This window comes from Mugil cephalus, chromosome 13 (genome assembly GCF_022458985.1).
Source record: "Mugil cephalus isolate CIBA_MC_2020 chromosome 13, CIBA_Mcephalus_1.1, whole genome shotgun sequence".
Taxonomy (NCBI): Eukaryota; Metazoa; Chordata; class Actinopteri; order Mugiliformes; family Mugilidae; genus Mugil; species Mugil cephalus.
In genome coordinates this window covers 18,056,158-18,072,340 of record NC_061782.1, presented here as the reverse complement: position 1 = coordinate 18,072,340, position 16,183 = coordinate 18,056,158, and the positions used below count along the sequence as shown (strand labels likewise).

Sequence of the window (16,183 nt, the reverse complement as noted above, 5' to 3'; positions counted from 1 at the left end):
TCAGAGTCGGGTTTGAAATACTGCTGATAGTCCATATATGGTATACAAGTGGTTTAGTACAAGAAATACCGTGGATCTCTTGGCCTTTAGCTGGTTATCTGGGAGTGGTCTGTCAACTGCCCCCAGGTGCAGAAACTAAATGGCATGTGTGTATATATATATATATATATATACACAAATAAGCTTTTATCAATTTATTTGGTTGGTGTAGTTTCAGAGAAATACAAAGTTAGTTTAGCTTGTTGTTGCCCAGTCATAACGTTAAAAAATGCAACATTAATCCATTGCGCCTTATTCACTAAGTTGATTCAAACTCAGGGCTGACAGTTTTTTCAAAGCTCTTCATCGGCGGAAAACTTTGTTTGAACACAGATTGATTCCTCAACTCGCTTTAATTGCTTCTCTAAATAATGTGGAGCGTGTTAAAAACAAAGGTGTTTACCTGTGAACAGCTTGAACATTGGCAATTACCAGATGGTTATCCATTTATCGGTGTAAGGCCGGTGTCCAGCGGATATGGATTTTTAAAATCAATATCAAAATACAACAATATATATATTCTGCATTTATGAAAGAAATGCTTTCTGGACGATCTTTGCCCCTGCAGCACCCATCACTGCTCTGTCTTGATTGCTTGGACGGGATTCGCACATCACATTGCTTTCGAACACATGCTGCCAGATCAGTCATAACTCATCAGTGGAAATGAGGTTATGTAACTTAACTCGCAGCGCAGGAGCTCAGATCAGTTTCTCTGTGTGATCTTTGTCAAAGTCTATTTCTATCTTTAGATTTCTGTCTATGTTTAGCGTGAAGAGGGAAGGATGTGACAATGTGACATTTTTATAGTCAGGAACGTTTCCTTAGTATATGTTTCTGAGCCAGCGGTTGGAGTACTTGATGTGTCGCGTGCATATATTCTAATTTTATTCTTTATTTTATTAATGTAGCAGTCATTTCATATATAATACATGAAGGCGAAAGAGTGACAGACATGAGTTAGTCTAAGTGCTTTAAGATGAAAAGGTCAGATGCTTGTAGCATTAGCACAGCTGAAAATACAATAACTTGAAGTCAAAAACCGCGAGCTCCCATCTTATTTGAAAACATTTGGTAGAATAGGAATCAATTTTTAAAATTATTTTTATTTTATGTGTGCAAAATTTTGAGCACCCCCGGGGGCAAAATATTTTGTTCATTTTTTTTTTTTTTTTTTTTCAAGTAAATACAACCCCTGCAGCAAATAGACATTAAAGATGTTCAAACGGGCATTAATGACACAAAAACTAAACCACTGTTGTGGCATGCGCAGAAGGTTGGAAAATATCACCGCTTGCAAACGCTTTGTAGCCAGTCAGGAGTCTTTCTATTCACCAATTAAGAGTTTTGCTCGTTCTTTGCTGAGCATACAGTATCAGAGTTAGTTTTTTTTTTAAACTGTTTTGGTTGCACAGCATGTTTCGGCTTATTCCCACTGTGAGTCAACTATTTAATTGTTTTCCGTATTCTATTTGTTTACCAGTGATGCTCAGATCTGCTGAGATACCATCCAAATCATCCCACCCTCAAACAAATGATTCCCTCCAGTTTCTTCCTGGTCACACGTTAGAATAGTTTCTTAGTGCGGTGAATATATATGTAAGACTGAGGATATAATAATAATTTAAAAAAAAAACATGAAGTAAGCTGGTTTCCAATTAATAAAGATTAGTTTGAGCAAAAGTTGCTCATTTTTCTCATTAATTTCCTTTTTTTTTTTGATAACATGACAGCAGAAAGTCTTTAGTCACTTCAAACTAAAATAATGAATTTCAGGACTTGATGAACACTCTTATTTCAGACAGTGTGATTAGCTGTTGTTTTCCTCATAATGATTAATTTTTTCTCACATCCACGCTTTGACCCGACTGGCCCAATTAACCACAGTTTCCTCTGTAATAGCTGTGGTCCGTGCTTCATTAAAAAATTGTTTTTTTTGTTGTTGTTGTTTGTTTATTCCTTTCAGTTTTTAACACTTCTTTGCTGCCAGTAATAATTCACTTCTTCTTCTGACTCTAAAATAATATCTGTAATATCAGTGCCAAGACATTTTTTTTCCCCTCACACATACCCAGATATGCTGATTGGCTGCGACTACATCAAGACACCCCGCTAACCTGGGAGCATTAGAGCGTTCAGTGCGTAGTGCATATTATAAATCTCACATTAAAATTAAGTCAGAATGAAAACATTTAATTTGAAAGATTACAGTAGAAGGAAAACTGCTTTACCAAGGTCATATATGTATATATTTAAAAAAAAAAAAAAAAAAAAGACATGGACTATGTGCAAAGGAAAAGCATCAGTTGTCCAAAATCTAAAATCTAAAATCTAGATAGATAGATAGATAGATAGATAGATAGATAGATAGATAGATAGATAGATAGATAGATAGATAGATAGATAGATAGATAGATAGATAGATAGATAGATGCTTAATTAATCCCAAACTGGGAAATTTCTATATTATTTCTATATTACGCTTACCTTTAAACTGCTCTTGTAATCCCTCGTATTTCTTAATGCTTTGCTTTGAAATGGCGAGAGTGACGCAAGTAGGTGTGCACAGGGGGAGATTTGTGTTTTCATACAGTTTAAACAACTGGCTTGCCTTGACCCGAGGGCAAAGTATATCTCAGCGTAATGAAGTGTGTCAAGGGAGCCAATTCATTCCAGCCTTCACCAATGCATCAGTTGCATAAAAAGCACATTATGTAAACAACCTCGAAAGCTTCACCTCTTCTGGTTGCATTTGTCATTGTGCATTTTCAACACCAGATTTGATTCTCTGCTGTGAGAGAGCAATGATTTCTTTCATCAGCAACTGAAATAACCTTATTCTTATGCCACTATAGCTCCATAAGGAGGAGGCCGACATCGTGATACGACTGCCTTTTGTGCCGTCAGGCAAAGAGGAGAGAACCAAATTGTATTATAATCCTGTAACAAGTCATTACTAAGCAAAAAAAAACTATCCGCTTTTTATTTTTGTTCTTTCAACCTCATGTTTCTCCTTCGTTGTGTTTCACCTTCCTGATATTGTGTAGGCCTCCCTTGTGCCTCCAAAAACAGTTTCATCAGAGATTTGACATGGGCCTTCTGTGGATGTCCAGGATGTCGTTAGTGGGTTTTTTTGGGTCCTATGGGTTGAGTGGGAAGGGCCTCTGTGGATCATCCAACAGACACTTGATCAGTTTGGGATCTAGTGAATTTGGCACCTTGTGCTGTTTTTCATATTTTATTTATGGCCAATACTTCTTTGCTTCACAGTGCTACTTTTGCTGATATGAGCCATACTCTGTGACAGTGCCGAAAGGTTTAATGCCTCAGCTTTCTTATTTATTTATTTATTTTTGAGATTGCTGAAACACACCCAATGCCACGCACCTATCCCACTGATAAGCAAACTTCTTGACCACCAACTCTTGAGTCAGTGTCAAGGACCAAGTAGCCTTTCGTGCATTGTGGGTATTCAAACTGACCAAAGTGTGCAGATATCATACGAAACTTCACAACGTTTGTTTCTTGTCTGCATATAAATAACTCCGACCACATTCAGAGTTCAGGGTCCCTGCTGTGAATCTGTTGTGCCTTTTGTATTCGATTTCATTTTTTGTTTTGACCATGACCAGACACAACCCAGGTTCATGCTCTCTTCTCTGCTTGTTGTGTAAATCAGTCGTGTCTGTAAATAGACACCATTCAGTGGAAAGGCTGCAAATTGAATAAGTCAGTCATGCCATGCTTTGATTTATAACACAACATGCCTGGCAAACACATGCTCTATGAGCCACAGGTGAGACCACAATACAGCATAACTTTTCACCGTTCTGTTAGACATTGGATAGCCATTTTTAAATATGCTGATAGTTTTGGTCTTTAGAAAGGTTGGATTTTGTATTGTACTATATTTACTGACCCTTTATTTTTTTCATAGCAGTGGTGTAGTGTTACCAGTCACTGGGAGAGTTTTGCAAAAAAATAAGAAATTAGTCATTAATGGTTCCTAAAGGAAGATCCTGATCCCCTAACTGTAAGACCACATTAAAATGTACATGAGTGGTTAGCATTTACATTTACTTGTGTCTGTGTGGGTTCTCCAGCTTCCTCCCACTGTCCGAAGTAGGTGTGAGGAAGATGTGTATGGTTGTTTGTCTCTCTGTCAGTGACTTTACATGCAGAGCTTAATCGAGCTATGCTCCAAATTCAACTTTATGAATGCGGTCCTTGTCCCAGTTTACATGCAACGGAGAAAATCAAATAACTGACAGGAACATGTCCTCCTCCTCCACACTAGGTGGTGATATTTTAGCGGGTTAATACGTAGTGTAATATGCGTGCTAATTGTGGTGCAGATAAGATGGTGCTTTCCCTCAGGCGGTTCTTCTACCGGCTTCTGCGACTTTCTTTGATGTTTTTGTTCCAGGGTCATATGCCTGATTGTGGCGCATGCACACATGCGTTGTCCGATTGAGCCTATACATGCAGGAGAAAATTGAGTTTCAATTGCATTATCTGGGTGTCTTAATCGGATGAAGAGAACTCTGATTTTATCGGAGATCAGAGTAACGTGTTTCCATGAACTTAAATTGTCCGGTTAAATTCAGATTGAGGCAATAATTTTTTTTTTCATGTGCCTGTAAACGTACTGTGTAAAAGACTGGTGACCTTTTCCAGAGCTCACAGAAAATGAATGAACTACTGAGTGGGCTGTAGTGTCATTTGGCACAGATATTTATATTTGAGATGAAGATTTGGTTCGAGACAAAATACCTGCACTAGTAGCTACTACCATTTACACAATCCTCAGGTGAAATAATGCACCTTTATTTAAACTTGGAGCTACATCACTATAGGAGTATCATCTTTGGCTGAGCAATGATATAAATACACTTTGACTTACGAGTAAAAACGTAGTAAAACGATTTCAAATTATTAGAGCACTGAGATTAAAACTAATTTAATTGTGAATTTGAAGTTCACATACTTGCTCAATGTGAACATGTTAGATCAAATCACAGGCGCGCACTAAAACAACCTCACTGTGCCGCTAGAAAGGCTCTAGTTTCTTTTTGGTGTTGGCTATATGTGTCCCTTTGTAAATTTTCTTAAGAGTGCTTTTAGCACAGTACACCGTGTGAGCTGTATGTATCTAAAAGGAAATCGGGTATTGATTTGGTGAAGGCAAACAGACAGTGGGAAGACTATCTGCAAACAAAGGTTTCTGTAAAATTGTCACGACACCGTTATAGGAGACCTTAAAGAGTGGTCGATTTTCTCTGAACGTCAATTGGCTCCTTGGCATGTCTGAGTTAACCTGCACTTAGTAATGACAGTGGAGCGGCTACATCCGTCTCTGTCCTCCCTGTGGTGACAGTCTCTCTGTTAGAGGTGGAGAGAGTTAGACCGGTGGTAGGTGTTTGATTAATTAAGCCGCTTTTGGTCCCAAGTACGAGATGGTTCCTAATGTAAAACATGTATCCGTATGACACGCAGGCTGGGAACACAGACACAAAGGATACAGTATCCAGCAAGTTAGCGTGACATGTTTTAGAAAGAGCACTAAAGACGCTTGTGTGTAATGACATCTTGTTTCGTAGAACTCGCTATGTCGCTTTATTTTATCAATTGAACGTTCATTTAGGCCATAAGGTCTGAAACGCTGCCAACAAACGTGGCAGGTAATTTCACAGGGACCAAACGTATATGTGACCTTCAATTAATTGGCTTTTCTATATGAATATAGAGAAGGAGAGGGTACAAAGGGAAGCTAAATATAGAAGGCGACGTGTGTAAAATGTGGAGAATATATTGAGCATCTTATAGCCGTAGGGGAAAGTTTTACAGCTGGTTTGTATTGAACCTTATCTGGAAAAATTAAGTTGATAGTAAGACAAAATTTCTCCCCACAGGCTTGTGCGGGGCAGACATTCTTTCTCTGTTTATAGACCCTTGATTTTTATTATTTTATTCAAATTCTTGCATTCCGATCTGTCTCCCTTTTAAACGTTGTATCATCCCAAAAGCGTGTCAGCCAGATTTAAGTAGGGCAATTAATTTTATTCCTCTCCTGGACTAAAACCCAACCTGGTATTGTAAGCCAAAAACGCAATCACTGTACAATATCCTTGAGACTATTTACAGGGTCCAGACTGGAATAATAATTCAGGCAAGGAATTAAACTCCATAATAGTTCACGCTACATATTCAGACCAGACGGCTGATATTGCAAGCATTTTGTTGAAAATTCTTCTCTGCGGTTTTTATATTTTTTGGCCAGTAACACCAAAAGTGACACAGTATATTCATGGTCATCCAAAGTGTGGGCGCTAGCGTCTGCTTTCTAAAATTGCTTTGTGAAAGGACAATCCAAATGGAGAAATAAGCATCACACTGAAGCATGAGACAGTCTGGAAGCTCAGTAGTGACAGTTTTTAATGTAAATGGTCTTTTGCACAGATCGCATAGATGGGCCTCAATGAAAACACCATCCTTTCTGGCATCAGTGCTTTGGAAATTTCTGAGGCCACGAGAAGACCTTCTGTTGTTTTCCACTGAATTGCGTCCTGAGATCGATAATAATTTTCATTCGTCAGTCTTCACGATCCTGTTCTTGATGTGTAATTATTTACTGGTTAAAAATGTGATAAAACAGTGATGAATGTTCAATTTCTGAGAGGTTTTCTTCTTTCGTTTCAGAAAACAAGCACAGCACCGAAATTAGATACCTTTTTAGATACTTTTTTTAAACTTTAAAGCCGGGGGACAATCTGACTCGGTGTAACTTCTGTGTTCTGTTCTGTGGTAATTATCTCTTTCCTTTCAAATTTAAACTCTTGGGGTCAGTCGGTTAACCTTGCAAGAATAAACTGCCAGTCTGGATCTGCCTTTCACACCACTAGAAGCCATGCGATCAATGTTAGATTATGATGTTAGACTACTACTCGCGCATTGTTCGTGTTGTATGCTGTTGGTGTAAGAACGTAATAAGCTTTTCTTCACCTTGTGCTTCTCTTCTGCAAGGTGTTGGGCTTGTTTGTCTCCACATCCCAGTTCATAACACATGACGTACTTATAAGCTGCTGTGCACGGATCCTCGTGTGAGTGCCCCCCGACACATAATAAGATCCAACATGATTCCCAGACAAACTGATTAATCAATTTATATGTATTTTGCATGCCTGCCAGAGTATGTCTTGGGATTTGTGCAGATATTTCGTTTTTTAATCAAACATGTATGTTTAATTTGAAAAAGCACATAAAATAGTTATAGAGAAATACGTACAGAGACTCTGCTGCACAATCAGCAGTTGTGCAGCAACTGGTAGTTTTCCTCCATTATTCTCATTACTTTTGATCAATCTCTTCTTGCAGAGAAGAGAATGATCAACTTTAGGATGCATATGGCCATAACATCCAATTCTGTCCAAGTTGATTTTCATAGTTTTCTTAAAAATGCGCAAAAACAGAGTCTAAACTTTGTTCTAACCTGAGGCTGTTTGAATAAGCTGTGCATCTATGATGATATTACAAATGTCACTCTTCTTTTTAGCCAATGCTTCCAGCAGAAATGATGATTAAGTTACAGCTGCATGGATGTGATTTATGAATCTCATAACCGTGCTGTAAAGGGATATTTTGTTTTCCTTTTGTTCAGAGAATGAATGAAGTCATCTTTAACTTGAAGTACTGTGCTGACATCGAGGATAGATGGGCGCTCGCTAAAAAGCAGGTGATTTGAAACTGGAGCAGTTATTTCCTTCCTCAAGTCGCTGTGCACAACACACTCATGGAACATTTGGGGTTCTCAAAAGAGTCTATATTGCATACAATTAACTGATGTTATTATTGCCGGAATAACAGATTACTTTAACAGACTCATCTTGATGTGGAGTAAACACAGCCGGGTAGAATAGCGATTTCTCAGGCTTTCCCGCTTGGATTGCAACACCACTTGACAGATCTGTATAAAAGAAAGAAAAAAATGGGAGTCCTTTGATCATGGTATGCTCGTTTCTGCATTGCTCAGATCCCAGAAGGAGTCCGGCTTCAGTTTCAACATGAGTGAGATAGTGCTGAAAACGATGTTAGGGCATCCTCACGGGGTATTTCTAAGTCTCTGCCAATTCATCTTCCCTGTCCTCCATAAAACAGATACATACTATTAAGCAAAAGATGAGACATTCAGAAATCAAGACTAGTGTGTAAGTAGCCAGTCAGTGCGAGAGAGTGGAGGCCAATGCAGTACAGGCACAGTGAAGGATGAAGTTTTGATATCTAAAACTTTCAGAAGCAGATTTGTGTTCCGAAATGACGCTTGGGTAAACATGTCCGGAAATCAGACCTTTAATTCCCCGTTAATCCTCTTTTCTGCGGCCCTGTCCATGGCTGAAACGGCCACCCTGTGGAAAAGCCTGCTATGCGTCTGGAACGCTGACTTTGAAGTCCGATGTTTCTATCGAGGTCCTGGAGTAGTTATCGCATGACCGCTTTCCTTTGGGTCTTCATGGAACTAAAAACCCGTGTTTGTTCGTTACAGTATGTTTCAAAGGATACAAGTGCCAAACAATTTATTTTATCACTGAGAAGTTTTGGTTAGTTTTCCAGACCTTTCGTAGTGTTGATTGATCCGGTCTGAATGGGACTGTCCTTCAAAGAATGGATAAATATACAATGTACAAGGTAGATTTATTGTCTTTCTGGATAGTGTCTACTGTGCATAACCTGAAGAAGAAAAGTAAAAGTCCTGAGGTTTGGTTTAGAGGGATCAAATCAGTAGTGATCCAGAAGGTCTCCACTACTTGTTAATTTATGTGTACGTTGTCTTTGTTCATATTTTCAGACAGTGTTGAGATGATTAGGGATTTCCCACTGCTTTTAACGGAAGGATACATAGATACAAACAAGTCACTGCCAGGAGAATTAAATAACATCTTGTAGTATTTCAGTGTTCTGCTGAAATGTAGAACCCACCTAGACCAGACCTGGCAGGATGCAGCCTGACACAGGCATACACAAAAACAGTTTAGGAAAAACTCAAACTCCAAATTCACTAGATCCCAAACTGATCCTTAGGACCCTAACAACCTAACAACATTCTGGCAAGGACACCCTCAGGAGACCCATGTCCATTCTCTGATGAGTCACAGCTGACTTCAGAGGAACAAGGGAGACCTACACACCATTAGGCAGGTGGTCATGTTATGGCTGATCATGGTGTATAGTGTATTTAACAGCATTCAAATAGTAGATATGGGGACGGGAGAGAATTCAGAATGTGACCACTTCCTTCCCACCCTCTCCCGGTCTCTGTCTTTATTGCTCTCTAATCATAAATGGAGAAAACTACAAACTAGTTTTGCTATGTGTTTGTTAAGACAAGGTCACTGTGAAATGAGTGACTCATTAAAACCACTCATGAGTGAATTTCACGCATCAGAGATGCGAATCATTCTTGCAACAATAGACTTGATGCGTAAATGTAGCAGATCAAGCAGATTGTTGTCACAAGGCACAATACACATGTCAGGATTATCAGAGGGAATGGGGATCACAAGCAGGTTGTTTTTAATTTCGAAAGAGGTTCAATGATTGAAAGTAATCATAGTCCTTCCTTAATTCTACAAAGTACAGAATGGGCCCAGCTTGGTCTATGATCAGTAACACCTTCATGTAACTGCAGCTGAATATTTTATATAGAAAATTTTGCAGCTAGTATTAATTGTGCAGGTCCTGTTGTGGGAAAACGTTAAAAAACAAACCATGGTTAACTTGCAAATTGTGTTTGTACTGCAACAAAAGGGCCGCTTTCCCAGAACTTCAGCATTCACCAGTTGTATTTAAAATGCCCCACCAAGGGTAACCATTTCAATTTCGAGACTGAACAAAGTGGTGTGCAAGTGTGTATGTCTGCAAGGGAGAGAGTTCTCAAAGAACGCTGCAGTAAGAGTTTGGCAACGCATCAAAATGATGAATGATTTAATTTTGTGTTTTGCTCTGCCCTTTGAACAGATTTTTTTTTTCTGAGAAGAATAGAGTATTTATGTTACCCCAAAATAAATTGCAATACAACAACTGCAGGAAATATCAAACATTGCGTCTAATTCTTATGATTTCTTCTGCATCATGTTGCTGCTTAAGTTTGCCTCAAGGTACAGACTGAGAAAGGCGGGGATGATGTACCGATACGCTGTTTCTATTTTCAGACCGGGTCATGGGCTATCTTGTTGGCCTAGTTTCCAGTTTTGGCCCTGAGCAGTAAAAACATATGTGAAGTTTCCTTTGCACCTCAAGAAGCTGCCGCGCATCCCTGTGGTGCGTTCCTCTGCGTGCTCGTGAACTTTATACAGTATATGAGCTGTAGGTTGCCTTTGTGTCACACTGCGTGTTGCCTGTTCTGAATGCACGCCAGCGCTGATGACTCATCACACCCTCACAAATGCAAAAGGGGGGTTACCTAACCATCCGAACGTACACACTCACATCTCTGACGTCTGGGGCTAGCGATGTTGCATACCCTCCATTAACAATGCAGCACGGCTTGGCACATGCTGCGTCGCTGCTGCCTCAGTGATTGCTGAGATGGTGTGCTTATTGTGATCCTTCTGCTGCACATCACCTTTGATTTGTGTGTGTACAAGTGCAGGCTTCTCAAAGTGGTTTCTTGTATGGGGAACACACATAAACACATGCACAAAGATCTCTGGGGACAACAACACCTGTCTGCAGTTTCATATCCCATAAACCCCAGGAAACAGAAAGACGGGAGTGCTTGTTGTGTTTTGTCATGCTTTAAAGCGGGAGCAAAGTCTGAAAGCCACCTTGAAGCCCTTGGAAGAAACTCTAAAAATACAGCGTGCGTGTGTGCAGGTGTTGAAATTACAGGTTGTTTACCAGCAATACTGATTAAATCCTCCAGAAAAGAAGTGTCATATTGTTCCTTCGTGGCAGTTTGCGTTGATGTCACATTCTCACAGCATTGTTTTCTCCTCCATCAGATATCCGGGGCTTGCAAACCTTCATGGATCAGGCGTCCCGGCTGGGTCTAGACATTTCCCTGCAGAGGGTCGACCGCAACGTCAGTCGAGTATTCACCGACCTCTTCAACACCATGCGCACTGAGGAGCTCAACCGGTACCGGGACACTTTGCGGAGGGCCGTGCTGCTGATGAGCCCCCGAAGTGCACAGGTGTTCATCCACCAGGTAGGCCATGTTTCTGAAGCACGCGCACCCCTGATAAGACCCTTGATCAATTTAGTCTCAACTGTGGCAAATAAGATGAGTTGAAAAAATCTAATAAAAATTGCCCGACTTTCTGAGGATTGACTCAGAAGCACTGACCACTGAGGTTTACCCACCTGTCACTCAAAGCATCGTATATATTTATATTTTACCCTTGATATAATGTAAATTTGTGAGTCATGTGAAAATACACAAAATACACTGTACATACTAGGGGTCTTACCGATTAGTTGACTAGTCCACTTGTCTACCAGCTTGCAGAAAAGCCTACGTAGCTTTGTTTGTGTGAGACGCTACGATATGTATTGTGGTCAGATGTCATTGCTGCAAAGCGTTACTTTCTACAGTGTTCATGAGCAACGTCATCGGCGACCTGACGGTGTCAACTTGAAATAGTCGTTGAACCTATGGCCTGTACACCAATTATCTGTAGAGTCCTTATTTCTGCTCAGACGTCTCGTTAAACTAGCTTTTACAGCCAGCTTCAAGTAGTCGTTCAAGGAACTTTCTGGCTCTTCCTCACTGGCTTCATTTTCCATCCTTGAAGGTTGTAGCTTGGTTCTGACAGAAGCCAAAGCAGAAGGGAGAAATCACACTGAGGTGTGTTTTACCTTTGATACTGAGTTGAGCATAAAATAAACACTGTTCTGCATGAACTGCTTCACCTTGATCTTCAGGCCACATACAAAGTATTTCTACAATAAAAAAATAAAGAATTTATTCCTCAAAGCCTTACCAAAAGAAGTTAGTCTTTTGGACAAATCAGCAGCACTGCATATTGTATAATGTAAAGCAAAGTTTCAAGATAAAGTAAACTGTATGTAACCACAAAGGAGTTGCATCCTTCTTTCCTCATACTGCCCTAATTATGAAGATGTTCGCATCCTCCTCCTGCGCTTCACATCAAGTTTGCTAATTAACAGAATGGGAATGTATAGAAGTTGATGTGTCAAACTCTCCATTTTTGTGAACATGTTTCTTCTCTCATCTCGCCTTACTACGTTCAAAGTTCATTCATTAATTTGCTGGCCTTTCCTCAAAACAATTTATAAAAAATGAGCTTCTGCATTAAACTAACCAGTCTGTGTTCTCCTTCGTATGGTTGCTAAAGGTGGAGGCCTATCTTTAATCATCCAAAGGGTTTTATTATTTATCATGGTAACCCCTTGGTCAAATTACGCTGAATAATTATGTGCCGTAGTACTTTCGTATGATTGAAGAATAAGCTTGCGTGGCAACCGGCAACGACGGAGACAGTGAAAAATATGGCAACATAAAAGTGGAGCTGAGTGGCTTGTTCTGCCCAGCAAACACATTGCAGACTGACACTTAATCTTCTGCTCGTCCTGAAAGGACAGGGAAGAACTGATAAAACACTGAAAATTTTCCAACTCAAGTGAAAAATTGGGTCCTCAAATAGCGCCGGAGACGGGCCGTAAAAAAACATGTCCCAGTTTCACAGTTTGTGTTAGCAGTAAGCACTTGGACACAGCTTTTGTCACTCTTTTGTGACTCTTAGTAATTCTGATTAAGATGCTTGGGCAAATTCAATTTGAAATTAAATAATGGCCATAATAATTGCCATGAAAGAAAGATAAAACGCATGCCATATTTATAACCCACAATACTTTTTCATCATACTTAATAAAAATTCCAAATAAAAAAAAAAAAAATGGCTCTTTTGAGACGATTTAGAGTTTAACTGGGAGACCTGGCCTCATAATTTTTATTGAATTCAAATTTTTACGTATTTCAAGTTGCTTGATTCAAGGACACTGAAGGGTGACGTTATCTCTTGGTAAAGATGGTAAATCTTTGCCACATGTCCTGGGCAGGACTAAAAAGCTACGATGTAGCACTAAATTGCTTTACAAAGGAAAAACATGAGCCATATCTCTCTTTTTATTGCGTGTAAAGCTCAGCTGCGTTCAGCGATTGCCGCAGGATAAAAGAAAATCCTCCCGAGACACGTGACACTACTGTACAGATGTGCTGAATTCTTGTCTCATGACTTCATTGTATCGAAGCCCTAAAAAATGCATCACATACATTTAAAGAACATGTGTACATGTGGTTTTATGTCTCAAAGGAGCTTAGTTCTTCATGGATTCCTTATCCCCGATCTTCTGCAATGGCTCATTTAATCTTTCTATCTATTTTGCGCAAATACCGTAGAAAATAGCCTTAACTATCCGTAAGTCAAAAACCTCACTTGAATTCCGATTAGCTCCTTGTCAGTGCTCCACTATTAATCTAAAAGTGAAGCACTTAGAGACAAATAAATCAGTCAGCACAGGTCATGAATACACCAAGGCTTTCAAGTTTCATTAATGACATACTGTTTTGATCTTCTCCTGTGTGCCAACTAATTCTGTTTCAGCACGCACTCTCTTTTGCTGCAGACATCTTCACATAAGACTGCATTTAATCGAGACAGTTATGTTCCTTCGTCCCACATACAATTAACGTGAAGCATATCGAGGACAAAGAAATCAGCACAGCCCAGCGTTCAGCACAGCACCCAAAATCCTCCTGTGAATATGTTAATATATGAAAAGTGGTGGAGATTGGTAAATTCATCAAAGCTTCATTAATGCCTTGGTCACAGAGTGTACCTGCTCCTCATCAGAGATGCTGGGGCGGAAAATGTAAATATGCTAATATGTGACTGGAGAATGATGGCGATGCCTTGGAGAGTTCACGATTGAGCAATCATGAACTGCTGAATGCCAAATTTGTCAAAGATATGACAATATAATAAACATGTTAAGAAATGTGGTTGAAAACTAACTGGAATTAACTGTGTTCGATGTCTGAACGTGTAAAGCTTAGTGTTATCTTAGTGTAAGCGAAACTAGGTGCAGCTGATCAGTTGTAACAGAGTAGTTCTTCTGTTTACCTCAGAGACCTGCTCTGTTTCCTGCTCCTTTCTGAATCTGGCATCTGCGTGTTTGTTGAGCGCTGTTTTTTTCATTTCCAAATGCACACCGGGTCTCGGAAAAAACACGGAAAAACAACTGCAAAGAGTTGCAAAATGACAAAAAGACACAAGGACCACAAAGATGTGCAAAGACACTTTGGACAAACCCGAGGCGACCACAGGTGACCTGTGTCATGACTGCACAGAGATACAAGTGGGCTTCGGCGAGACACACAAGATGACAATAAACGAATGCAAAGCGACCACACAGAGATGCAAAATGGATTAGAGACACATCAAAGACAACGGAAATGAGATGAAAGATGGCAACAAAGAGACACAAAATGACTACAAAGAGATGCAAAACAGCCGCAAAGGGATGCAGACGGACTAAACAGAGACCAAAGACGACTAAAAGAAGATGTAAACCACCACAAAAAAATGCAAAAACGACTACCAAGAGACCCGAGAGAGCTGTGATAACCACACAGAGAAACAAGGAGAAGGCTTCAGAAAGGCCCGAGACAACTCAATGAAGGAAAAAGGATTACAGGCCAAATCTACTAAAAATGTGAAACAACTAGATTAAGACGCAGAATGACTACAGATTGCACTATTTCACACTGTGTAGCACAGTGTGGGTCCTTTCACACGCCTATGCTTAGGGACCCGGGTTCTCATTTACTTATACTTGCGCAAGGTCAGAGGAAAAAAACGTGACAGATGGAGAAAAGGCACCTTTGACGGGCAAAAATGTACAAAAGGACCATTATGTCTTGGCTCTAATCCTTGTGACTTTAATTTCAAGTTCTTAATCCAGCACACACCAAGGGTGCATTAGCAAACAGTCATCCCATGTCACATATTCTGATGCTCTTTCACCCTGCGCCACACATTTCATCACAAGTGTCACTTCTCAAGCCTCAGTCACTTCTTATACTTTAAACAAGCTGCATATGTCGCTGATGGTGTCTGGGGCGTCCCGCTGGAGTCCCCGGCTACTCCGCACACTTGTCATCTCATCTCTTGTTCACTTTGGCCATGAGAGGATGCAGCGTCTTCTGTCAGATCCAGCGCTGCCTCGTTCCTGACACCCAGCTACTCTCCGCTCGCGTCGTCATAGCGGAGCCGCACTTGAGTCACGCGAGCCTTTTAGAGGGCCATAAAGTGGGTTTTTTTCAGCTTTCAGCTGTCACATTTCTACGTCCTTGGGTTGTATTAGTGGGCACTTGCTAAGTCGCTTAGTTAAAATGATGTGCATTTAGGAACAAAAGCTCGACCCGATTTTATGAGTTGCTGGAGTCACTCACCAATTAATTGTCGACAGAGGCGCTCCGGGCTATATATCTGGAAGACACTCAAATTAGATTTTTGGCTCCCTGGGCTTTGGCTTTGGGAGATAATTGTTCGTTTTCACCAACATGATAAGGTGCTTTAAGCAACTGGAACACCTGCAGTCAGAATTTCAATTCTGAAGCCTGCGCGTTACATCAGATGAATCGTGCAAGTTTAAATTTAGTGTCCTAATATGACAGAGCCAGGGAGCGAGCTTGTCCAAGTTGTAGTAATAGAGTGGGCCTCAGATGCATGGCAGTGATTTAGTCTGTATCACGGTACGAAGTGTCAAGCTTTCTAGCCGTTTTTTCTTGCCGTGTTTGAGGGAGAGCGGCCTCCAAAAGGTGTTGATGTGACGGGACCCAAAGGGTGGTGTCAGCCGCCGTGCCAGCTCTGCAGGGCAGTTGATGGATGGAGCACAGAGGCTGGGTGAGGTCCGCCCCCTGTGCAACAGCTACACAAAGCTACAAGAGTGACAAGCGCGGCTGCCTGCTGCCAGGTAGCGTGAGGGTGAGAAATAAATGCTGCACAGGGTGGAAGGAGGGTTAAGGAGCGACGACAGGAACAGAGAGGGAGAGAGACGGAGAGAGAGACAGAGCGACCAAGAGGCAGAGAGAGATATAAAGGACAGGGAGATGGATGTGGGG

The 16,183-nt window shown here is 40.6% G+C and overlaps 1 protein-coding gene across 3 annotated transcripts in view; it reads left to right on the top strand.

Annotated features, from left to right (window-relative positions):
• grid1a (glutamate receptor, ionotropic, delta 1a) overlaps positions 1–16,183 on the top strand; it is a 219,928-nt gene that overhangs the window by 134,315 nt on the left and 69,430 nt on the right. For all 3 annotated transcript variants that reach the window (XM_047603751.1, XM_047603750.1, XM_047603752.1), the window contains exon 4: positions 11,037–11,242. In XM_047603751.1, the coding sequence (XP_047459707.1) occupies positions 11,037–11,242 (206 nt within the window). The remainder of the gene's footprint in view (positions 1–11,036; positions 11,243–16,183) is intronic.